Source organism: Trichoderma ghanense (assembly GCF_004382785.1).
Source record: "Trichoderma ghanense strain CCMA-1212 chromosome Unknown scaffold_16, whole genome shotgun sequence".
In the NCBI taxonomy this organism is placed as follows: Eukaryota; Fungi; Ascomycota; class Sordariomycetes; order Hypocreales; family Hypocreaceae; genus Trichoderma; species Trichoderma ghanense.
In genome coordinates this window covers 80,360-104,831 of record NW_027395679.1, presented here as the reverse complement: position 1 = coordinate 104,831, position 24,472 = coordinate 80,360, and the positions used below count along the sequence as shown (strand labels likewise).

The window sequence follows — 24,472 nt, the reverse complement described above, 5'->3', positions numbered from 1 at the left end:
ATTCCATGAATTCAAGCATATGCGCACACAGTAGCAAGAAGAACGCTAGTGAAGGGAGCACAACTTCGCTCGATCCTCTTAATGAGAAAACTGTAATGTTTTTTCTTCATCTGCTCGTTCGCAAATGTGCCCAAATACATGCAATCGCCTAAAACGCCATATCCCTTCTCCGAATCAATTTCACAGTGATTCCAACTCCATTTGTCGTGACTTTGCCTACACAAGTCGCGCATCCTTCCACGTGGTCCTCCCCCTTCTTCTTCTTCTCTCTCGGTCAAAAAAAAAATAAAATAAAAATCTTCCACCTCATGTAGGTATCCCTTCATTGACTCTATGCGATGGGAACAGAGAGCTCAAGTCGGTGGTCTCCAAGCAGGAGTCTCCTGGTTCTCTTCTCTTCACCCGGCATCGCGAATAGACCGAAGAAGTTGTCGAATGGATATCCGCCTATCGGTCATTTTGAAGTCGCTTTCATACACAAATCGCCTTGTCGGATGCGAGATTTACATAGCCTCCTCCTCTGGAACCGCAAGACCGTCAGCACATGATCGCAAGACTTCCCTCAAAACAACTCCCACCCGCGAATACCAAGGGACACTCACTCTGCTGCGTCAGGAGCAGGTTAAACCGACGCTTCAGCGTAACGCGCTGACGAGACCACTTGTCGTCGGGAGAGAAGCGCGCCGGGTGCGCAGACTTGGTGACCTGGCCGTGGGCGACCTTCTTCAGGGTGTAGAGGCGGTTGCCGTTGGCGTCGAGGGTGTACATCAGATGCATGGTGGGCTGACTTTTGAGAAGGGCAAAGGAGTGTTGAAGAGTAATAGAAGATGTGGGAGGAGACGTGTGCGAAACCAATTGACCAGTGGCTTGTGAATTTGGATTAACTGAAGGTTTTGGTGATGCGTTTTTCACAGAAGCTTCGCAGGAAAAAAATTGGTGAAGTGGAGACTGGCAGAATGGGCTTTGCTCTTTTCAGCTTATCGATAAGAAACACCGCAGGCCCACCGATCAGCATTCATTCCAAGAGAGTGCCTAGGTAGGTAGGTAGGTACAAGAAGCACGAGGTCATTCACTCAGGACTTCTCAGGAGGTAAATGTAGAGGGAATTAGCAAAAGTCACCGTAAACGTGAGACACAACGGCGGCGAGAATATAACATCATTCATTAATGATCATCAAACCAAGACACTATGCAAAACTAGGAGACTATCCAACATCAACCGGTGAAAAGTTTGACCAAATCAAGAAACAAAAGGCGAATATGGCTCTGAGAAGGAATGTCCAGAACGAAAACAAATCGTCCTCATCCAAGACTAGTCCACCGTCAAGCACCTTTTCCTACAATCCCAGCAAAAAACCGGCTCCGACTTCAAATCTCCTCGCCGACGCGAGCCTTCTTGTCGCCGACCCAGCCCTCGCGCTCGTAGAAGCGGAACACCAGATCATAATCCTCAAAGTCATGGACGATGCGATCGATGCGGCGGTATCCGCGCACGGTATCGACGAGTCTCTGGGCGGCAAGGCCCTTGACCGAGTTGGTCGAGCCGTACGGGTTCTCGCCGCGACCCTTGGCCTCAAACAGAGTGACGCTGAAGCGGCCAGGCTTAAAGATGTCAACGACGTGCTCAATGATTTCGGCCGTGGTTCGTCCACTCTGGCCTCCCGGGACGTTGGTCTCGAACGATGCAAACGAGAAGCCAGTCTCGGGCGTGACGTGGACACTGAAGTAGTGTCCGGCGTTGTTGCCGCTCTGCTGGCCGTCCTCCTGGGTGGCCGGGGGCGGAGGAATGATGCCGTTGGCAGAGAAGCCGCAGGGGCTGAAGAGATAAGAGTCGATGCGGGCATCGGGATAGACCGAAGTCGGATACACGTCGGCGAGGCCGCACTGCTCCGACACGACCGTGCCGAGGGCGTGGCCTTCGGTGGTCAAGGCCTCGATCTCACCAGGCTTCTCGGACGACTCGTGCAAGTCGGACTCGATCCCGTCGGCGAAGACATTGACCTCGCTCACGTTGTCAGCGGTGTTACCGGCCTTGCTGCCTTCGACAGACAGCTTGTCGCACGCGACCGCACTCGCGTGCGCTAGGTAAAACTGCTTGGCATTCTCGGGATCGAGATCCGTCATCAAGATCTCGAGCGTCTCGTCGCTTCCCGGTCCTCCAAGCTCAAAGTTGGCGGGCATCGAGAAGCTGGCCGGGGCCGTCTCGTTCTTTTCCGAGTCGGGGGTCAGGGGTGGAGTGAACATTCGGTTTGGCGACGTGATGTAGAGGTACCAGTGGTCGCCGTTCATCTTTCCCACCATGTAGGCACTGCCGCCGTCCACCATGTCGTCCAGGTACTTGACTTCCTGCTTCCAGCTGCGGTGGGGACCCTGTTGCTTGTCGGGGAAGAGAAAGTTCTTGCGGCTATAGAAGACTCGGTAGGGAATGGCAACAGCCTTGATCTCCTTTGCGGACGTGGCGTTGTTGAAGGGGAAGCCCGCAAACTCGGCGGCGATATGGAGCAGGCGCTGCAGTCCGAGGAGGAGAGTGGTGGTGCCGCAAGTCTTGAGAATCAGCTTGTGGGGGAAGACGAACATGCTCGACTCGGAGAGGAGGTAGGCATCGACGGCGTCGGACTTGAGCACCGAGAGAATCTTGCAGTTGACCATATCAAGCATAGTCTCCCAAGTCTCGGCGGTCACGGCCTTGAGGCCGGCAGGTCGAGCGCCCTGAGGCAGCGCCGAAGCACTTGGAGCGAACCATACCTCTAGGAGCTTCTCGGGCCCTGGTGGGTGTATTGTCAGCAGCGATACTTCAGCGCAGAGCAAGGGCAGCGTCGCATACCTTCAAAGGCGTAGGTGGAGTCCAGCTCGGCCGCATTATCGTGATTGATTGTCAAGTGGGTGGCCGGCGAAGGAGAGAAGGTGTAGCTGTTGGGCACCGAGAGGTTGGCCATGCTTGATGATTTGTCGCTGCTGTAACAGCAGTCTGAAGCCGACAGCGAGGAGTAGAGGAAGCTGACGAGCTCGCTGTTGCTATGCCCGTCTGACAATGAGTCCGCGGAGCACTAGCTGCCACTCAAACAGACCTTGCGGCGTCTGTTCGAGAGAGTAGGCCCACAGGAATGTGGTCTGTCCAGCGACGCTGGCGGAAGCCAGCAGCAATCGGGGATTGTAGAAGGGCTAACGTCTCAAAAGGACGTTATGGAGGCCGAGGACAGAGAGGGTAGAAGAACCGCTTCTGCGAAGAAATCTTGCGCTGGAGTGCAGTGCCCGATACTCAGGACTCGGTGTCGGATCCGATAAGGCAAGGAATCTTGCCGCGAGCTGTTGACTTTGGGTAGGCGGTTGTAATTGCGATATCTAGCTTGCTTGGAGCTTGAAGGGGTGCTATCGAGGCCTGGAGAGGACCAGTCGTCAGCTTTCCGATGCCTTGGGATGATGAAGCGGGCAAGTCAGTGAGGGCATACTTGGAAGGTCGTGAAAAGAGGAATCGCAGGAGATCAGTCGATCGCATAGAAGGCCAAGGAAAGAACCGGAGCGAGATGTCTTATAAGGACAGGCACACGTCTAGCTACTCATGTCCAGTAACTTAAAAAAGCTAATGGATTTGAGAAGAGCTAAGGAAGCTTGTCCGAAGTGTAAAATGGGCGTGCGAGGCTGAAGTTTGATCGCGCGGTGTGGTATAGTAGGGCGATGCTATGGCAGCTTTTGCGCTCTGTTCGCTCTGTTTTTTTTTTTTTTTTCTGCTGTCCCCGCGGGGATTCACACGGATGAGACGAAGCCGTCGCTTTTCGTGGTCGGCAGAAAAACGGCAGGATAGAGAGATGGAAGGAAAGAATTGAGCGATGCTGGGAGGATGCAGCACAGAAGGGATCGAGGGCGGAAGAAGCCAGAGATGGGTGGGAAACAGAGTTTGCAGCAGCTTTGTGCGGGTGCGCAGTCCGAGATTTTATTTTGGCTGAGGTTTGTGTTTGTGTGATGCTGGACGCAGCCCAATCGGGACCTGGGCGATGGGGTATCTGGCCGTACCTGTCTGCCGGTTCATGCAGCTGAGATACCTGCTGCTACAGCGCCGGCTCCACTCACGAGCAGGGGGGGCTAATGTAAGAAAGAGCCTGAAGTCAATTGATAAGGTAGGTAGCTAGCCTTGACGTCCAATGAGTTGAGCTACAAAACATTTGATGTCGTCACATTCATCTCTCTCTTGCTGCTGATACAATTTTTGTCAAGACGAAATAGGCGTGCCATAAGATGTATGCTGGAGGAGAATCACGACGTTGTCTGAGTGATAATCGGGTGTAGTATGACATTGAACAAGTGGACGAACCGAATTCCCAACTACACTGGACAGCGCATCTCGAAGCTTAAGGTAGTACGACATTGTACAGTATTGTTGACACCAGCCTCACCGATCCATCAACTTTTTTTCGAGGTGCCCACATTTGATGGCCAGGCACGTAATGCTGCTGCTCGTCTGCCCGCAAATGGTGCTGAGCTCCTCTTCTTAGACGCCGCCGATGCATAGCGGGGTTTCCGGAACAAGTAATTGCCATGAACCTTCGCCTTTGCGGCTTGAGGATGACGAAGGGCCGGTTGCTGCGGACTACGGGAACAGCTTGAGCCCTGAGTGAAAGTAAAGAAGCTGGTGGAACGACATCGAGATGCCTCATCTAGTCAATACCTCTGACGGGAGTGATCACTTTGATTCGGTCGTAGACAATTGACCGAAGTAGGGCAATATGGTGCATAAAGGAGCTCTGCTCCACCAGGAATCATATTTGCACAACTGCGCTCAACGCACGCGTTTATATATGCATCCCCCATGGCCGTCCAAGGCAATCGAAATTCAAGTTGGTTATTTCAATCGCCTGGGAGAGGAAGAACTGGCCGATGTTGGACCGGACCATTCTTGGCTTCTTGTCACCGCTCTCTCGTCTGAAACCTGCAGGGCTTTCAGCCGTACTCACCAGAAGCAAGGGACATCACGATGCGTGTCGCGTGATGCGTCTGCCATTGCAAGCCCGTAACACTACCTAGGGTAAACTCTACGGATACCTTACGCAGGCGAAACGGGATTCAATCTCAATGTATTCAGGTAGTCATCGTTGTGCTGTTCAGAATGTGTGAGCTGCCATATCTCAGACCCGTGGTAGACTAGTCCTCCGCCCAACGTAATAATTGAAAGATGAGGTGGGTGGCGAAAGACCCCGTCTGATCTCATGCAGCGGAAGAGGGCTGTCCCATAGTAATACAGACAAGATATGATGGCAATAAAACGCTAATCGCAAAATGTCGGACAAGTAAATGCAAGTGCTCCCAGTGCAGTATCATGTTATTTCAGCCCTGGTAACCTTCTCCTCGAGCTGTGAGGTGATGCCTACGAATATGTGATACAGCGAACAGTCCTTGTACTTGTCTACCAGCGTCCCGTCATCCTTGCCCATCTTCTGCTCGTCCTCTGGCACCGACGATATGTCCTGCCCGTTGACTACCGTCCCCGCCGGATAATGCGGTCGCTGGCCTTCCTCCACCAGAGCAATGAACTGCGCGTCAATCGGCACGGAGCCCAGGAACGGCACGTTGAACTCGTCGGCCATGGACTTCCCGCCGCCGGAACCGAAAATGTCGGTGCACTCGGAGCAGTGCGGGCAGACGAAGCCGCTCATGTTCTCCACCACGCCCAGCACCCGGATGCCCGTCTTGACGCAAAAGTTGAGTTCTTTGCGCACGTCTGCCGTGGCCACCGCCTGGGGCGTCGTCACGACCACGGCGCCGGCTACCTGGCCAGGCAGGGCATCTCGCTGCAGCGTCTCGGCCAACGAAATGTGCTCGTCGCTTGTGCCCGGAGGCGTGTCGATGAGGAGGTAGTCGGTATCCTCCCACAGCACGTCCTTGAGAAACTGCCTGATCATCGCCGTTTTCTTGGGACCCCTCCACACCACCGCGTCGCCTCGCTTCGGTAGCAGGAACCCCAAACTCATCGCATGCAGGCTGCCCAGGCCACTTTCCGGCTCCGCCTGGTGGACAACAACGGGCGCCCATCCTCCAGGAACTTGCGTGACCTTGGAGGCCTCGATGGACAGCATGCGCGGGATGGAGGGGCCGGTCAAGTCGACATCGAGGATTCCGACCGAGTGGCCGGCGAGCGTCAGGGAGAGCGCCAGCTGAGTTGTCACCGAGGATTTGCCCACGCCGCCCTTGCCGGAGAGCACCTGTAGACGTTATCAGCATCAGTAGCAGTATAATTCGGCTGTCCCCTTTGGTGTATCGGGCGGCTGACATACCAGCACAACGTGCTTGACCTTTTCCAAGCCCATGACGATGTCTGCTGCTTATCCCGGGCGTCGATGGCGCATCAGCATGGTTCAGATGCTGGTCAATGGTCCCGAGCTGAACCTGTCCAAGGTTGATGGACTTGGTTGAAGTGATTTGTAAGATGGAACCGCCGTCTTTGTCGGCGCGAGAGGCGGATTAGCAAAGCGCCGATATGCGGAGAGTCGTGCAGTTCTGCCCCGCCACCGGACATTTTTTTCACCAAGAAATTTGCCCCTCCAAAAGGCCCATTATCGATTAAGGAGCTTCAACTTCAGCTTCGTCTCATCATACCTTACCTCAACCTGGAGACTCATGTGATTGCATGTGATCGCACTCTGCCATCCAATGTGCTGGTATCTTCCATGTACATATATATATATCGGACTCTCATCTGAACTTTAAGCTTTAGAAATAGCGGGCTGTAAAAGAGCCTCGTCGACTCTTCGCTTCCTTGATTTGTCCAACCATTCATCAACACAATCTCTCCCCTGTGTCGGCTCAATGCCCGCCCACATACAAACGCAGAGACACTCCCCATACAACCCGGAGGTGTGAGCGTTATGCACTGCTGATTTCATCCCTCCGAGACCCTTGCAGCTTCTCAGCTGACTTCGCCTGTTTTAATCGAGCCTCTTTCGGCGGCAATGGCTTGTCCTTGTCCGTGGGCAGGAACTGAACGGCGCCCTTTTGGTACGCGACGACAGGTCGAGTGCCGTCGTAATAGCCAAGCAATTCGAATCCGAAGTCCGTGTTGAGGTTGAGCGGCATGGAATCGTTGAAGCGCACAATGGGACCGCCTTCCACCGTAAAGCCGATGAACTCGCCCGGGATCGTGTTGTCGAGTTCGTCTTCGAGGTTTCCCTGAATTGTATTCCTGTTGACGGTAGAGAGTGTCAGTGGGATAGGCCGAGTGTAGAGCCACATCGTAGGTCATCTTACACTTCGCTCATGGAGGGAGCATTGCTCTTCATGATGGACCCGGTCGCGATCTTCCTGACACGCTTCTTCGTGCAGTCGTGGATGAGATGCAGCAAGCCGGCAATGACAAGGACGGGTGTCCCCAAAGCAAGCGCCCACGGCCTGCATTAACTCTTGATTAGCATTTCGAGTCCGGTGGTAATCGTCTTTCCTGTGGTCACTCGTCTTACGGATGTCTTCTGTTTCGCAACGAATGTGCCATGGCGAGGATGATGCCCATCATCGCTATCAGTGATCCAACCTGGATCATGGTCCAAGTAGACCAGTAAAGCGATATCAGATTTTCGCCGTCGCAGAACTGCAAGGCAAGCAGAGAGAAGGCCTCCATGACAACCACTGCTGCCGACACAACGACACAGGCAAGGCACATGAGCATGTATCTCACCAGCATCCCCGTGCGCCGCCGTGGCTCATGGCTGAATTGCTCGTTCGTATCTTGGCTTCTGTATAGCACTGCGTGAGACTTGGTTTTGGCGATTAGGGTAAGGCAGTCAGCGTACCTCGTGTATGTCCAAGACGCGATGAACAGAATCACAAGATTGAGGACGAACATGAACCAGTAGATGATCTTGAAATGCCACCGGTCCAGATCGGCTGCAAACTTTGCGTACTTCCTGCAGAGTTCATCGTCTCTCATGAACGCTTGCGCCATGGCGTCTATTTCCTCCAAATTCCCAGACGAGTCAGACTATCTGGTAGAATAAAAGATGGAGAGTGAAATTCCCAGAGGAACCAAGCAGCTTGACTGGTGATAATATATTGGGAGACGGCGTTTAACCCCCTCGGTGCTATGCGGTGATGGAGTTCCAATGCCTGGTCGAAATGGACCTTGTTGATGCATGCATCACGGCAACAGCTTGGACGTCCCTCATTTATCTATTCATCCCCTGCCCCCAATCATCAGCTTCATGGTCACATTGCCATTCTAGGAACTGGCCGCTAATCACTCCCATGCACTCAACGCACCTCTATTTTCGCCCAGACCCAGCGGATTCAAGCCAACGTCACACAGAACTTCCGTGATAAGCGACGGCAAAGACACATACACTGCCATGAGATTGAAGGACAAAGTAGATGCAAACAACCAAGTACATGGGCAAAATGGGTACTCAGATGCTTGTCTCTACGAGGCAGCGCCAAGCTAACCCTCATGATCTGCGGTCTTCAGGCCCCCAACATTCCCAGACCAAACCTTGACAACCAGGGAGACCGCCACTGCTGCTCAGAGCATGGGGGCTAGAGGATAGCTTCGAGGTTAGTAGCATACAGCCCTTTTGACGTTTGCGGTGGAATCCTCGCAAATTATTCGTCACTTGATGAAGTCTTCCCGTGTGGCGAGCACTGCCAACCGGGATCGGGAACACGCAGGGGAAAGACGAAGCTTCCGGGAAGACCCATGCATTAGGCAAATAGTTACCAACCCAAAGGGAGCAAATGGAATATACCTAGTTGCCGAATGGATCCCTGGGGACGGAGATCGCGGGGATGAGGTTTCCCAAATCTCATACACACTGATACTTTACGCTATCAAAACACAGAGTTGTTCTGCTGGCTACAGGACATAACGTCTTGAGCGTGATGGATCGGATTCTATGATGCTGCGGTTGTTATGTCAGACATATGATGGTGTCCATCGTTTCGTTTGCGAAAATTTTGATGCCGAGATCCTGAACCGGGATCACTGGATCTAGGCGCGCTGAGGCTTTCTCGTGTCACACACTCCCTCCACCCCGTCTAATCTGAAACCAACCCCTTGGGTTGTGACAGCTCATAGGTACGCCCTACCGATACCCATGCTTCACTGCCATCACCTCAGATGGGGTCTAACATTGCCACGCTTGCTTAGCAACCCAAAAGGATCTTGGAAGCCCAGTGCTACACAACTCGAGAACTCGGCATGATGACATGATAGGATGTGATCGAGTTGGCTGCTTGCATTCTTCAGCGGCCATTGTCTGTCTCGAGCACGGAGATTTGTTACGCCCTTCCAGCCTTACCCTTGATTCAGGCACATCTAGAAGTTGTTTGCGGCAGCTCGGTAGTTCTCTTTTTAGTACATATACCCGAGGCCAAGAGGCTGATGTAACGAGGGATGCCATTCATAGCCACATCCTTGTTTGCAGCTTGTTCAGCCCGTGTTGGCGCCAAGGCCCGGCGCACGCGAGAACGTCCCGTACGAACCTCAGCTCACAAGAACGGCAGATGTCACAGAGACCCGAAAAAATAACGGAAAGGCGAGTCCGCTATCAAACGGCGGATACCGAGGCTTGGCACACTATGATCGAGCCTTGGCTTGCAATCTATTGATAGCGTGGCAACAGCTGAAGTACCAAGCTGCTAAATGACTGGGGTCGGTCATGGGAGGGGCGGCCGGATCGCCATTTGTGCGGGAATCAGGCCGTCCTGCTGGATTTGAGATCTGACCGAGATTGGTCTCCTTCGCGTTTAAGCTTATCTGTATTGCGTGCCTCCTTGCTCCACCACATGGTACGTCACTTCTTGGTGCCCAGAGCCTGATAGGAGGCGATCAGCCGGGGCAGCCACACTTCAGTTAGCTGTACTATAAGTTTCCTCCTCGTCAAAGTGTACTACCCCGCTCTTATCCTAACCCACTGAGCCTTGTATTCTTTGTGTCAACACCGAAGCTGTAGGTCGAAGCTGTCTCACCCAATGTGGCAGGGCAAGGTCAGCGGCGAGAACCGATGCCTCCAGGCGGATAGCCACGAGTCGACCAAAAGGCGCGGCAATGGCCAATGACCAAAGCGCTTCTCAACTAGTGTCAGCGAGCAAACTTGGCTCTGCTTGCTTATACACTGGGGCTGACGACGACTCCTCTTGGCATTCTTTTTGAGATGCCCGAATCCATCATGGCACTGCCACAATGACCGATAGCCCTGTAGCCTCCGAGAGCTTCAGTTACACGAGCAAAGGAATCAGTGAACATGTGTTGCTTGTGCATTCGAGCAAATGACAAAGTTGGCATGGCTCTTGGAACCGAGTCAAAGTCAGTGTTGGGTTCGTCACTGGGAACACTACCTCAGTGAAAACAGGGTACGATCAATCTCAGCTCCAACTATGCTTGTGGATGGCTTTCCATGAGAATGATGGGAGGGCCAACCCTGCTCATCTCCCTCTAGCCTTCGGCTCTGTAAAGCAAGGGAGCCTTGGGCCTGCAGGAGTGTCGGAACTTCCAAAGTCATGGTGACAGCGTTGCTGCGTACCTGATGTGCTTCGTTTCGATGACTTGACTCAGGTGCGGCTCCACCATGGCAGCAGCCGTTCTGCGATTCACCAGCACCACAGGACATGCTGAAAGACGCAAGATATCGAGACGTAGAGAGAGACGCAGTCCCCAAACTCTCAAAGGTGGTGTGGTTTACACTCTGCTCTCGCAGGGAGCTCGGAGAATAGCTGGGCACCAACGAGGCAACTCCAAGGGAGTGGAGCACAGTATGTAAGGAGTATGCAGAGCTGATAGATAGATTGCCGTAAATCGCGGGCACGCGTAATGCGATAGTATTGTCATTGAAGGACTTGGGGACTCAATTTGTGCTGGGCACGGTACCATCCTTTCCATCAACCAGTACTTTGCCGGTCGTCTTGTCACTCATATCAGCAGCCTCCGTAATTATCCGACCGGCATGGTCATGCGTCCTATCCCACTCCTCGACCTCGGCGTTTGGCACCTTGACCAGCTGGTGGCTTTTTGATCCGTCATCGAGCGTGACAACTTCTTCTCGAATCTTGTAGCCCCGGAAATAAGGGATGCCGTGAATCCAAAGCCAATAATAAGCGGCACAGGCCAGAAGACTATGTTGAGTCAGTAACTTGACGGTGTTTATGTCTCTTCGAGGAATAAAGGTGTCGAGACTCACATGCCGATCGATGTGACTACGTACGTAGCGTACCAAAAACTTACGTCGCCACCATTTGCACCCCCTGCAGGAGGGTACCAAGGCATGATGAGTAGATAGAGGTTTTTCAGGATGCTGAACCAGATGACGATATCCCACGCTTTGAACTCAGGCCGTGGCAAGTTAAGGGCCTTTCGTTTGTGTCTCACGATGAGGAGGCCCACGCACATGAGGAAGTCGAAGAAGGAGCCAGGGTAGATGCGAAGATCACTGACTGTACTCATGTCAATAGGGGAACGACGGTGGGACCTTGTATTTTGCACGTACCGAAGTTGAAAGCATCACCAGCGGGCGGAGCGAGGATCATGACAAGGGTGATGGCGTACTTGAACAGGTACGGTCCAAGGGCAGTTCCGAGAGGATAGGTCGAGACCCAGAACTTGGTCCATGGGAGAACGCCCTGCCGACCACACTCTCGGATAATCCGCGAGGTGCCGATCAAAACAGCCACCATATTGCCAAAAGCACTGATTGCGATGAGAAAGTTGAGAGCTTTGACTTGTTTGCTATCACCGAACACGTTGAGAAAGAAGAGATTGGCAACGGTCAGCTTGCCGCTGATGATGTCCGCCTTGGGGACTGTATGGGGCAGAGGGTCAGTAATCGGTGGGCTTGGACTCTAGACACAGCATTGGCCTCACTTACTGGCAGCATAATAGGCGACAACGGTGAGTATATACAGAATGCTTACAGACCAAATAGCAATGTAGCCTTGCCGTCGGATATGCTTGACAGGGTTCTATCATAAACTGTGAGACAGACGGCTCATTGGGTACATGGACATTCCCTTCTCAAACTTACCTTGACTTCGTTCACCACGTTGAACGCGTTCTCGTATCCTGCGTAAGAAAAGATAATCTTATACAGGCCGTTTGTGATACCGTATGCCGTGGCTTTTCCTTCAAAAGAGTTATGGAAATTGGCCGTTGGGTCCTGCACTCGAGTACGCCCTCCGAGGACGACGAACCCAGTGATTGAGATGAATATCAGGGTGGCGATTTTGACAAAGGCGATTCCATTAGCCAAATGGTACGCCAATTTGTTGTGGACGATGACCACTAGTAGCTGTGTGAGTTTCCTCGATTTTCGTATGATACGGGCCTTTCTCTGCTCGAGGCAAAACGTACCAAGAAGAGCGACTGTATAACCTGCTATGGCTACTCCCTTTAGCTGCCAATCTGTAGGATTGTGGTCTGTCATTTTATAAATGTACTGCGCCAATACTGTCGGGACACTTGACGTTAGATAATGTCTCGACTCGGTTTACCCCGTACTTGGTATATGAACAACTCACCGTATGAATTCGCGCTACTAAATGAGAGGATTACAGATTGGAACGCAAATGCGGTCGAGAAGAGCCAGCGAGGGCGCGGAAATGCTTGTTCGAGATACACCACCTCTGCTCCGGATCGCGAAGGAAAGTACGCTGTAAACTCGAGATAAACAGCAAACGCCGTAATCGATGTTAGGAAGCCAAGAGCCCACCATATCAGACTCAGTCCAATGCTGCCAGTACCAGCGAGGATCGATGATGCTACCGGCAATCACTTAGCACGGGCCATCTGCCACCAAGAATTGGAGAGAGCAATGACTTACGAGTTGAAAAGATGCCTGTACCAATCATCTTACTGACATTGAGAAAGAGAATCGTCAAGGGCCCAACATCATATCCCAATGGCGACGACTCTTCCACTGGAGCTCCAGAGGCGTCTTGATAGGACGTCTCCTTGTTGTTGGCACCCTTTCCTGCGATATAGTAGGTCCCTCCAGCGACAATCTCAGAAGGATCACTCTCTGTTGATCCACGCTCTTCCGCCTCGGCAGCCTGAGGCTCTTCGCCGCTGCGGAACGGACGCCTCCAGAAGGAAGGCATTGTTCCTTTTGGAATCCGATCACTTTTCTCTAGCCGCGAGAATATGCGAACGAAATATTGAAGGGTAACATCCAGCCTCAGACAATTGGGTATGATGTCTGGTATATGCAAGACAGTAGGATGATCACCGTGGTAAAGCTTCGATCGGTGGACTGAGACGAGAGCGGGCTCTCATTGCTTTTGAGCAGCACAAAACCCCCGCTTGTTTGTCGTGGCTGCTACACAGGGGCGATCTCTGCCATCCGTCAGTTGTTGATGGAGTCCTTGGCAGTGCGGAGTCTCTTCTGATGGTAGTGATACTATTGATCGCGTCGATACAAGGCGGCGATAACGCAATTGATTGCCACGATTTGCTAAACCTCCCCCCACCAGAGTCGTCGGGGTCCGAAGGACATGTGTAGAAGAGAGCAGCATTTGCTGCCATTCGGCGGCAAGCAAGCATGTGCTGCCTTTAATGTCCTGTATCTAACATTACGCCAATTTCTCAACCATTAGCGATGCCGCCAAGCTGGTCGGTTTTCCCAGGGGAGGGCTTTTCCAATGTGGAGAGCATTTATGGAGTTGCCGCAAAAGATTATTCGCCATGTCTGAAGTAGCTCCCGGGCAGCGAGATAGGTCACATTTACCCCATTTCGCCATATTCGTGATTCTGAGGTGATGCGGTACCAGGATGTCGTTGCAGGCCTCGACTCACTGGGGCTGTAGGTTCATGCAGGTTGGACAGGCAAAGATGCATGTGCCATTACTGATCTACAAGGATAAGGCCCAGCCTGGAAGCTACGGTCCGAGAAAAGATGGAATATTCTTTGCGGGTTGACGTAGCACGGCATGAGCTTATCTGTGCATCGAGCAAGGATGCATGGCTCCATGGAATCGTCCACCAAAAGCTAATATGCTGTAGTAATGTGCGTACATGTTCTGCGGAGAACGGTAACAAAGCTTTAACATATATCACTAGATCTGGCATGGACTTGTAGCTTTGGGAATATAGATAGCAAATGTGCACATGTTTCTAGAACTAATTGTCCCCACAAGTCAAGTGTCTACTCGTACTTTCTCTCATCGGGTTTCCCATCGCTGGCGCTGCGAACGCCTGGCTCTAGTGGGAATATCGAGTTCTCTGGTTTAACATCTTTGTAAACCCTGTCCCAGATGTCAGTAAGCGGCTCGGGGGTCTTCCAAGCAAATTCAGGGTCTCGCAGCCAAAGACGGATAAGATGACGTCTATTGTCAACACGCTGTTAGCAAACACAAAGGAAGCGTATTGAGAGTCTCGGATGGCGCATTACCTCTTCTCGGGAGAGTCTCTGAACTTCTCGCGGGCATGGAAGATGCTCAAGTTGTTGGCAAATTGAATGTCGCCCTTGTGGAAGTCGAGGGCTGCGCGGTACTTCTCAGCCGTGAAGTGCAAGGCATCCAGAGCCTCCGCTTGAGCCTCGGTGATTGGAGGGATGTCTGTTGATCGAGGAAGGCCCCAGTATCCTGTGAAAGTGCGGCGCGCGTATTGGATGATAAGGCGCTGGGGGGTATCTTCGGTTGCGGGCTGGAAGTACAGAAGAGGCCGTACGGTATGAGTCCTACCACGCTTCCCAAACCTGAAGCATAACACTATCAGTCATGGTCCATAAACGTTTCCCGGATCCCTCTTGACTCGACTTACTCGTCGACCACCCAAGGCTCAGATAGGGTTCGAATAAGGTCAGGGCGTGTTGCTGCGAGCTCATTGTACACGTGCCAGCTGCTGGACAAGAAGCTTTGGCCACCCTCTTCGGGCTCGCCCAGGGCAAAGAGGGCTATCACATCTCCAGCGTCGGTGTGGAAAACCTGCTTGTCGGCCGTGTATGCCGGCGCTCCGATCTTGTGAGGATCAATCTCCTGGGTGAGGTCCTTGATGTGCGCGAGAACGACATCAGCTGGCTTCCCGTTGTATTGGTGATCCTGGCGGCCGCGGATGGGTGCGACGTGGGATGCGATGCCGGCGTAGATGATGACATTCTCCTCGCGACTGTAGTTATCAACCGGCACCCCCTTGACGACTTTGAAACCGTGGCCTAGGTGAACCTCTTTGGAGATTTCTCGTAGAGTATCGTGGAGTTTTGGCAAGGGGAATGTCTCGGGGGTGACGTAGCCCAAGGCCAGGTTCAGAGCTGGTACCAACCGATGTGAGTTTACAGGCCGTCCGTGACCAAAGAAGACAGTGGGCTTACACTTGAAATGCCGAAGAGCTTGGTCAACCTCGACAATATCGCTCTCGGTCAAAACGTAGTTCCAGTCGTACGTATCAGCCAAGTTCCTGCCGTCCCAGACAAGGTCGGATTCAAGCTTGGCGGGAAAGCCATCGGGGAGAGAATTCTCCAACTTTTCCGTCTCTTGACGCCGCTTGATGCGGTTGAGATAGTTTTCATAGTTGGGGGCATATGAAATGTCCGGCTGCCTCGGGATTTCAACGGCGGCGGCCATTTTGAATCGAAGTTGGAGACTTTGCGTAGACCTTGTCAGTCAGGAGAGCTGGTGAGACGCCTCGTGGTAGGGGTTATCCCAAGGCCCATGGTTCCCTTGCGCGGGTAACGCCATTTATCCTCTTCACTCTCATCTGTAGATGGCTCAACTTGACAAATCACTTCTCCGCCGCCGGCTAAATGATATGATAAACGCATGTTTCTGCATGTCGTCATGAGAGCTGGGGGAGCTTCGTCTATTGTGATAGGATATTAGAGTTGTTAGGTAAGCCAAATTTTCACCTGCACTCATGTCGCCATCAGCAACCAAGGACTCGCAATCGGCTGGATGGATTTCTGCAGCAGCTGTTAGCCACATGTGCGTATAGATCAATGAAGAAACGAACCAATCAATCTTGTCGTGTTGAGGTTCCCAAATTGCTACTACAATATCATCACTTGAACAGGGATCCACGCGAGGCTAGAAGATCTTCAACCGTACGGAGCACAGTACACGTACGCCTTGTTATTACCCAACAATCGACGTTGACAGAGCCACGCAGGCGAACTGCATGATGCACCACTTACATGCAGCGCATGTCGGGTATATGCGGAGATCGTAGCATCGTTAATGCTTCGAGACAGAGAAGGAAGATGCACAAAAAAAAAAAAGTAAAGATCTTTGTCTCTCTCCCGCCGGGAATTGAACCCGGGTCTCAAGCGTGACAAGCTTGCATACTGACCACTATACTACGGAAGATGTACCAAGCGTTGGATCGCTTGTTGTAGGTGGATCATGGGAGAGGACACGCGCTGTAGGTCTCTATGTATGATCGCACGAGCTGTTCGCTGCCATGGCGTACCTGTCCTACCCTTCACAGCGATTCTTGATCGCTACCGGATAAGTGCGGTTGAGGTTGACGGTATGGCCATCGGGTGAAATGGAAAAGACTATCGACTAAGCTCACGGCATTGGTCATGGGACCGTAAGCCGTGGCGTTTGGCGCAATATTGGGGTCGATCAACAATTCAGAGCCGATGAGGCGGCGATTTTGGGAAAACAGAACCCCCATGTAACCAAATGGCGATTCCTCCCGGCTTGCCGAGCGATCGGAAACCCCCCGAAAATGGGATATCGACGTGGATAGAGTCCGGATAGAGTCCGGCGACAAGTAGGTGCCTGCACTTGAGGGTAAGAGTACCCAAGACAAGGAGCACTGCCCAGGTACACCGGAGGTGCCAGCAGGCATGCTCTTCCGACCGTCAGTTTGCAGAGCCACAAAGCTTAAGACCTGACGACCGAGACATTGATTGGTACTTGTAGTAAGGTCAATTGAATCGACGGGAAGTCAGCGGCCTAAAGTAATTCACAAGGCCGTATTTCTGCTCTCAGAACACGGATTTCAATGGTTGGGCGGGCCGGCGGTGAGAACCTCGAGTATCGCCGAGGAGTGAACGCATCTCCTGCCATTCCGATTACCTGCTTCCAGCATTATACAAGGTATCAACGATGGTGGACACTTGGATACATCGGATAGAAAAAGAAACCTTCTCCGTAATTCCGGCAATGACGTTAGCTACTTAACTTGTAGGTAGATAAACGTAAATGCTTAATGATCAAGCCCGGCAGCATTCAATGTGCCCTGGTAAAATGGCCGTGGTATCGGTCCACCTCGGGCATCAGCAAGTCATGTTTAATCTAGGTAGGTAGACCCAGCATAGCAGCACTGTATATACAAGATATGGCATGTGCCGAGAGAACGGTCATAGTGAGCATGTTATTCACGTCAAAGATTCACAGGTGACGGTGAAAGTCTACAAGAGAGCTTGGCTGCCACATATGAAGGCGAAACTAAACCACGTGCCATATAATCAGATAATCTTGAGCTCTTCATCAGACGTCATTTAACGGGGCCGTGATGCTTTTGGCGCTGTCAGATCGACGTGCGTAGAGAGGAGAGTCGGTCAGCTTACCCGTCATCCGCTGTTATGTAGATGTATGTATGCAGTTGTATATTGATGGAGTCATCTGCCGCATAGAATATACAACCGAGCGTATGATGATTTGAATTGGTTCCTAGAAAAGCAACCATCTCTTTGAATACAGCTGCGGTATTTTCGCCGAGCAACCAAACAGCCCGTTACCCGCCCGTCTCGCGCCTACAGCACTTCTTACTCCTGTCTTTGACCCCTTTTAATTTGCGTCACATTATTGCAACAACCTCAGGATACTGCTCTCCCAAGGATGGCTGTTGCTTTCGAAAACACCGCAAATGGACCCAGAACAGTATGCGATCTCATTGAAGGATGGGCACAAAAGCAGCCTGATCATATTGCCGTCTCGTTTGGAGATCAGAGAATCACATACGCTGAGCTGGAGAATGCCACAACCTACATCGCATGGATTTTATGGCAAAGGCAGGTCAGACCTGGAGACAAGATTCCTGTTCTAGCTCAGAGAAGCCTCGCGATGGTTATCTGCTTTCTGGGTGTTCTCAAGGCAGGTGCTTCATACGTTCCCATTGATGTGGAATCTTGGAGCAGGGATCGCATCCATTCGACGCTGGAACGAGTATATGCTCGTGTTATCCTGAATACCAGCACAGAGAAATTCCCCGGATATGACGAGATTTCGCTGCAGGAGATTAAGCGTGCCTTTGAGCCGACGATGGAATGTTGCTGGGAAAACGAGCTCGATCGACCCTGGAAACGGATCAAGCCCAGTGATCTCATGTTTATAATCTTTACTTCAGGCACGACATCCACGCCCAAAGGGGTGATGATCGCACACAGCTCGGTGTTCAACTACGTACAGCAAGGGGGGGAAAAGACCCCCTTCAACATGAATGCGACTCCTGCTGATATTGCTATACTGATCTTCTCTCCCGCCTTCGACGCCTGTACGGCCGTAATAGTGTGTGCATTGTCGAATGGCGCTGAACTGAAGATTGCCACTCCCGCAGATTTCTTACATACGGCGACTCTCTGCACTATCATGGCATGTACACCCTCGGTGCTGGCCACGATACAGGATCCATCGAGATATTCGAACCTGCGAGCCATCATGATCGGAGGTGAAGCAGCGCCGGCTTCACTCGTTCGCAAGTGGGGAGAGCATTTACCAGATACTCCCATGTACAACGTTTACGGTCCGACAGAGACGACGTTTGCCTCACTTGTGGCACGACTCTATCCAGACAAGCCGATCACTTTGGGATATCCAATGTCAAACAGCTGCGTAAGGCTGCTGAACGGAGATGTAGAATCTCGATACGGAGAGATTTGTATCTCTGGCCCGGGTCTGGCAAGAGGCTACTTTGAGAATGAGGCCCTCACCGCGGAAAAGTTTGTCTATTGGGAAGGCGAAAGAATGTATCGGACGGGAGATTTCGCACGATTGACAGAACACGGGCTGGAGTTTGCCGGGCGCAAAGACAGCGTCGTCAAAAACCGCGGTTTCCTGGTGAACCTCGACGGCCAAGTTATCCCCATGCTGAACAGCAGCCAAAACGTCATCTCAGCCACGGCCTTCATGCATCGCGGCCGCCTCGTGGCTTTCGTTACCCCGGAGACCGTCGATGGCATTGCTCTCCGCAAGAGCTTGATCAACAAACATGACTCCTTTACTGTGCCGGACGTGATTCGCTCCGTGGAAACTCTACCGCTGAATGCGAATGACAAGGTTGACAACCGTGCTTTACAAGCACTGCTAGACATCGAAGACTCGCAGGTCCTCAGTGGCGGCTTGGTGCCACGGCTATTAGATCATGATTCGAAAATGGACGTATTGAAAGCCGCAATTTCATTCGCGATATCTCTCCCCCCATCGAACATTCCGGACAGCAGCTCCTTTACTGAACTGGGCGGAAATTCTTTGGCCGGAATCAAAGTGGTATCATTTCTGCGCACAATGGGGTTTCAACTTCGGCTTGGCCCACTGTTCGACCTTCCGAGCCTTCCTGCTATACAGGATGCCCTGGAACTACTGGATGATACAGTAGAAGAGGAAGCGAGCCTTGAGCAGGGGTCGGCTCCAAGCATCGGACCAATGACGTCGCTGCAGACAAAGATGATACGGACTGGATTGAGGAATCCTGCCACAAGCTATATGCTGATGAAGTTCTCTCTGCCTCATAAAAACAAGGCATTCAGTGGAGACATACTGAAGTCAGCGTGGCGGCGCGTGATCGAGCGCCATTCCGTGTTTCGCACAGCCTTCCACCTCCAAGAACAAGTGCAACAAGTGCAGCCAACACTCGATCTCAACTGGGTCAATGAGGAGACGACTGAGGATCAATTGTCAAATCTGCTTCGGATCCGGTCCCGAGAAATGCGCAAGAGGATCAACTATGCGGAGCACGGAGACACGTTCACCCCCATCTCGGCATATCACCTGGTGACAGTCCCCAATGTGGCCTCCACATTCTTGGCTCTTGTGCATCATAGTCTCATAGATGGCTGGTCATTCAGTGTCATTCTGGAAGAACTCTGCCTAGCATTGGATGGAAAACAGCTTTCTAAACCTCCGCAGTTCCTCAATATTGCTCTTGCCCAAGCTCGGCTACAGCAAGATGCCCAGGGAAATGAGTTTTGGGAGAAGCTCTTGAAAGAGGGCCTATCGCAACCGCTGCTAGGGCTTCCTAAGCCATCACAAGATCCCGTGTTGGCTGACTGGTCCAGCAGTTTGCAAGTCAACCTTGGCTTTGGGGCAAAGGAGCTCGAGACCAAAGGACGCCTTCGAGGTGTTACGCCAGCAACGGCGATATATACAGCCTGGGGCCTGGTCTTGTCGAATTATAGCTTTTCTGACAGGGTGGCATTCGGCGCCGTATTCTCTGGAAGGAATATTGACGTACTAGGAGCCGATCGAGTTGTTGGACCGCTGCTCAGCACATGCCCGTTTCCCCTGGAGTTCAAAGAAGAACAATCTCTGGCCGACACTCTTTCAACTGTTCAGAGCCAGCTGCTGCGAATGCTCGAGTTTCAGTGGTGTGCCGATAAAGCAATGGCAAGAATACCAGCCGAAAAGATTGCCAATGCTTTCCAAACAGTTGTGGTCATAGAGTACGGTCTCCCACCACTACCCCAATCTTGCGAGACGCTTCCTGAGCCGTGGACAATTGAACGGCAAGACATGATGGAATTTGGCATAACCCTGTTGCTTGAAGAGGACAGTGACGCCAACCTTCGAGCCCGCATTCTATACGATAGTTCGCAGTATACCGAATGGAGCATCGGCGGTTTGCTGAACCATTTTCACCATGCCCTGAGAGGGCTTCTCGATCCGAATAATACGCTATTGCAGCATGTTCGAGATGGATTAGTCACCGGGGAAGAGAGAAAAAAACTCATGAACCAGTCAAAAGAGATGAAGAGGAGCTATCACGAACACAGCACAGTCAAAGATGCATTCGAGACTGCCGCAGGCGAGTTTTCAGACTTGGTAGCTTTGGAGTCGAACAAGGGTTCAATGACCTACCGACAGCTGGACGACGCTGCCACTAAGCTGGCCAATCACTTAAGGTCTGTTACAAGTCCTGGAGGCGTCGTTGGTATTTTCACGGATGGCTCACTTCACTGGATTGTGGCTATCCTATCGGTTCTCAAAGCGGGCTGCATTTGCTGTCCCATTGATGTTAGTCTTCCAACAGCGCGGATCGAAGTCATCATGCAGCAAAGCGGTGCAGCCTTTTTCATCGCCGCGAATCAAGAATGTGTACGAGCGGCTCAGAATATTCAAGACAGCCGTGTCGTTGTTTCTGAAGAGTTTCTGGCCTCCTGCAAGACGCCAGCACTTCTTCTCGAGACCCTTTCCAAGCCAACTGACGTCGTTTATCTTGTCTTCACTTCAGGCAGCACCGGTATTCCAAAGGGTAAAGTACCTTTGCCAGCAACCTGTACCACCATCGATTGATCTGATGCTGACCTTCTTTGGCATAGGCGTTGCGTTGCACAATCACAGTCTGCTTGGGGTCATTGATCACGAGCCCAACCGCCTGTTCTCCGGGCCTGGACGCCGGCTTGGCCAGGTCTATGCTCTTGGTGAGTCATACAGGAGATGATTGTCAATTGATGCCGATGTTACGATCCATGCATCTGACCTGGCTTCTTCGCTTTACAAATTAGGCTTTGATGTTGTCTTGGTCGAGATATTCGGAACCCTTCTCTACGGCGGCACGTTGGTGCTGAAGGACCCCAGTGATCCTTTAAGCCACCTCAAGCGGGTAGACGCAATCTTTTCCACTCCGTCGCTTCTCGTAGCATTATCGCCAAATGCGTACTCAAACCTCGACACAATCGGGCTTGCTGGAGAGGCCGTCTCTCAGAGCCTCGCGGATGCCTGGTCGCGCAAGCGTCTATTCAACTTTTACGGCCCGAGCGAGGTGAGAGTCATTACCTGTTGATTGGATCACTCATTAACCGTTGATTGCTCTTGACAGTGTGGGCCTATCTCTACGGGAACCGAGCTTCTACCTGGCCGTCAAGTTACCATCGGCAAGCCCGCTCCGAACTTGGAGCTCTATCTATTGGACCACCACCACTGTCCAGTTCCCATTGGAGTAACGGGAGAAATATTCATTTCTGGGGAGCAAGTTAGTCACGGCTACTGGAACTCGCCCTCGGAGACAAGAATGGCTTTTCTTCCGAACCCTTTCTCCCCCGGCAAGATCATGTACAAAACAGGCGACCTGGGCTACTGGACCCAAGACATGAATGTGGTGTTTGTGGGAAGGACTGACAGCCAGGTCAAGATACGAGGATTCCGCGTCGAAATGGAAGAGGTCGAGCGCGCTATTTTGGCGGCGGATAGAGGCATCCAGACTGCCGCTGCCATTCTCCACCAGAACCGGATTGTCGCTTTCGTGACACCAAGGACTGTGAACATCGATTCCGTACGACAGAAGGTCAAAGAATTACTCCCAGCTTATGCTTGCCCAGCGCGAATCGTGGCCTTGGATACGCTGCCAAAATCTTGGAACCTCAAGATTGATCGTACAGCACTGCGTAGCTTGGCTGCAGGTGCTGAAGGTGAAGGGGGTGATCCGTCAACGCCGACAGAAAAAATGATTGCGGATATCTGGAGCCAAGTTCTCAGCTTCCATGCCAACACTCATAAGCAACGAATCACTCGAGACGCTGATTTCTTGGCCATCGGTGGAAACTCTCTACTAGCCATCAAGGCAGCTCGTTTAATCTCTGAATCCATGGGCCACCGCGTTACTGTGCCGCTCCTCATCAGGGAATCAGTTCTGTCAAATCTTGCGCAGGCCATCGATGAACGTGGAGTTCGTGATGAACTAAGAGATGGTATGCCATCGTTTAAGTCCCTTTTGTCCAGTCTACCTGGTCCGATGAGCCTGACGGCCGCCCAAACAGCATCGCCGTTGGAAGAGGAGCTATTTCTTTGGCAGACCATTTCCAACACTAAGTCGCTTTTCAATACCGCGTTTCAGTTCGTCATTAAGGGTCATGTCAATATCGATATACTAGGAGACGCGCTCATCTCTGTTATCCGAGACGAGCCCATTCTTCGAGCCCGCTACGTTCTTGAGGAAGGGATTTTGTACCGTTATATCAGAGACGAGATTGTCCCCCCGCTGGTTTTCGTTGGAAAAGCTCTGGATGCCACGAAGCTGCAGACTCTGATCGACGAGCCTTTTGATCTCGCCCGCGACCAACTCATCCGAGCAATCATGTGGAAGCAAGACGACGGGAGTCCGTCAGCGAGGGCATCGCTGTCCTTGATTACGCATCACATCATCACGGACAAGGCATCGCTGGCCATTCTGCTTGAATCTGTCAGTAAAAGGTACAGGTCGGCGGTCGCTCCTGTCACCACTAATGGACAGAATGGAGCAGAAAGCACTCCAAAGGGCACCTACGTCGAATGGGCGCAGTGGCTGGCAGAAATCAGCGCGCTGCCTGCCACGCCAGCGACTCTTTCAAAGCAAGAGTTCTGGTGCAGCCGCGTCAGAGAGATGGAAGAAGTTTCGCTATTGACTAAGAATGGGCATGAGAGTCTAGGTCGAGACATTCCTTGCTACGAGTCCCTTCTTATCGAAACGGGAGATGGTCACTGCTTTTCACAGCGTATGGCTCTCGCTGCGGCTGCAATCACGCTTTTTGCAGTGTTTGGCCAGGATGATCTTGTGTTTGGTATTCCGTATATGAATCGAGACGAGCCGGGAACGGCGAACCTTCTGGGACTCCTCCTCGACCGGCTTCCGGTGCATATAAAACTCAACAGCAGCAGTATGTCGGACTCTGCTGTGTTGATCAATGACATTGCCTCAGAGGTCAATGAATGCGTGCAGAATCAAATCCCTTATATGCACATCTTACGAATGGCGAAGGAACGAAGACCTCTTTTTGACGTCGTCGTTATTTACCACTGGAAGTCGGACGCCCTGGAACGTTCTCTTCGATTGCCTGGGGCTGAAGTTTCAAGTCAGCGTATTCGAGCCCGAGGAGCCAAGTTTACTTTGCAGCTCGAGTTTACTGAGCAAGAAGAAGGATTGCACTGTGGTATCGAGTACAATGCCCGTGCTCTCTCCCCACCGCAGATGGCAGCCATTATGTCCTTCATCCCGAATGTAATCAAGGGCCTAATGGCTGGCTCTGCGCCAGCAAGCATTCTGTCATCCATCAATCAATTGGAGCACTGCAATCCTTTGACGACCATGCCGGATTACAGGAACAGGACACACAAAGTTCGCGAAGCCTTTTCTGAAGCACTCGGGCTGCATCTAGCGGAGATCGCTTCGGACTCAACTCTCTATGACCTGGGGGGCACATCTGTGACGGCACTGCGGATTCAATATTTACTGGAAAAGATGGGACTGACTGGCAACTTGAGCGATGTTCTTATAGCGCCTTCGGTCGGACATATTGCTTGGATGTTCTCATGATGTTGCGACAGAACGTTTTGAGTCCAACAATGTCAAGTCTCTACAACTCCAGGCCAACAGAAT

The 24,472-nt window shown here is 52.1% G+C and overlaps 7 protein-coding genes across 7 annotated transcripts; 1 reads left to right on the top strand and 6 right to left on the bottom strand.

Moving 5' to 3' along the window:
• Nucleotides 1-503: 503 nt before the first annotated feature.
• CCMA1212_009300 (H/ACA ribonucleoprotein complex subunit 3) lies at nt 504-777 on the bottom strand (the record flags this gene model as incomplete). The annotated part of the gene is made up of 2 exons (XM_073706387.1): nt 504-520; nt 603-777. The coding sequence occupies 2 exons, from the start codon at nt 775-777 to the stop codon at nt 504-506; spliced, it is 192 nt and encodes a 63-aa protein (XP_073554972.1).
• Nucleotides 778-1,368: 591 nt separating this feature from the next.
• Nucleotides 1,369-2,936, bottom strand: CCMA1212_009299 (S-adenosylmethionine decarboxylase proenzyme; the record flags this gene model as incomplete). Its single annotated transcript, XM_073706386.1, has 2 exons — nt 1,369-2,765; nt 2,825-2,936. The coding sequence occupies 2 exons, from the start codon at nt 2,934-2,936 to the stop codon at nt 1,369-1,371; spliced, it is 1,509 nt and encodes a 502-aa protein (XP_073555070.1).
• A 2,373-nt stretch (nt 2,937-5,309) lies between these two features.
• CCMA1212_009298 (Cytosolic Fe-S cluster assembly factor CFD1) lies at nt 5,310-6,508 on the bottom strand (the record flags this gene model as incomplete). Its single annotated transcript, XM_073706385.1, has 3 exons — nt 5,310-6,194; nt 6,267-6,310; nt 6,502-6,508. The coding sequence occupies 3 exons, from the start codon at nt 6,506-6,508 to the stop codon at nt 5,310-5,312; spliced, it is 936 nt and encodes a 311-aa protein (XP_073555069.1).
• Nucleotides 6,509-6,855: 347 nt separating this feature from the next.
• On the bottom strand, nt 6,856-7,927 carry CCMA1212_009297 (uncharacterized protein; the record flags this gene model as incomplete). Its single annotated transcript, XM_073706384.1, has 4 exons — nt 6,856-7,171; nt 7,237-7,377; nt 7,446-7,718; nt 7,776-7,927. 4 exons carry the CDS (start codon nt 7,925-7,927, stop codon nt 6,856-6,858), a joined length of 882 nt encoding a protein of 293 aa, XP_073555067.1.
• Nucleotides 7,928-10,817: 2,890 nt separating this feature from the next.
• Nucleotides 10,818-13,062, bottom strand: CCMA1212_009296 (High-affinity methionine permease; the record flags this gene model as incomplete). Its single annotated transcript, XM_073706383.1, has 8 exons — nt 10,818-11,085; nt 11,151-11,403; nt 11,457-11,768; nt 11,835-11,928; nt 11,991-12,247; nt 12,317-12,412; nt 12,484-12,723; nt 12,786-13,062. 8 exons carry the CDS (start codon nt 13,060-13,062, stop codon nt 10,818-10,820), a joined length of 1,797 nt encoding a protein of 598 aa, XP_073555066.1.
• Nucleotides 13,063-14,105: 1,043 nt separating this feature from the next.
• Nucleotides 14,106-15,522, bottom strand: CCMA1212_009295 (uncharacterized protein; the record flags this gene model as incomplete). Its single annotated transcript, XM_073706382.1, has 4 exons — nt 14,106-14,286; nt 14,352-14,657; nt 14,723-15,209; nt 15,270-15,522. The coding sequence occupies 4 exons, from the start codon at nt 15,520-15,522 to the stop codon at nt 14,106-14,108; spliced, it is 1,227 nt and encodes a 408-aa protein (XP_073555068.1).
• Nucleotides 15,523-17,745: 2,223 nt separating this feature from the next.
• Nucleotides 17,746-24,409, top strand: CCMA1212_009293 (Nonribosomal peptide synthetase 5; the record flags this gene model as incomplete). Its single annotated transcript, XM_073706381.1, has 4 exons — nt 17,746-21,373; nt 21,441-21,542; nt 21,627-21,883; nt 21,941-24,409. The coding sequence occupies 4 exons, from the start codon at nt 17,746-17,748 to the stop codon at nt 24,407-24,409; spliced, it is 6,456 nt and encodes a 2,151-aa protein (XP_073555064.1).
• Nucleotides 24,410-24,472: the final 63 nt, after the last annotated feature.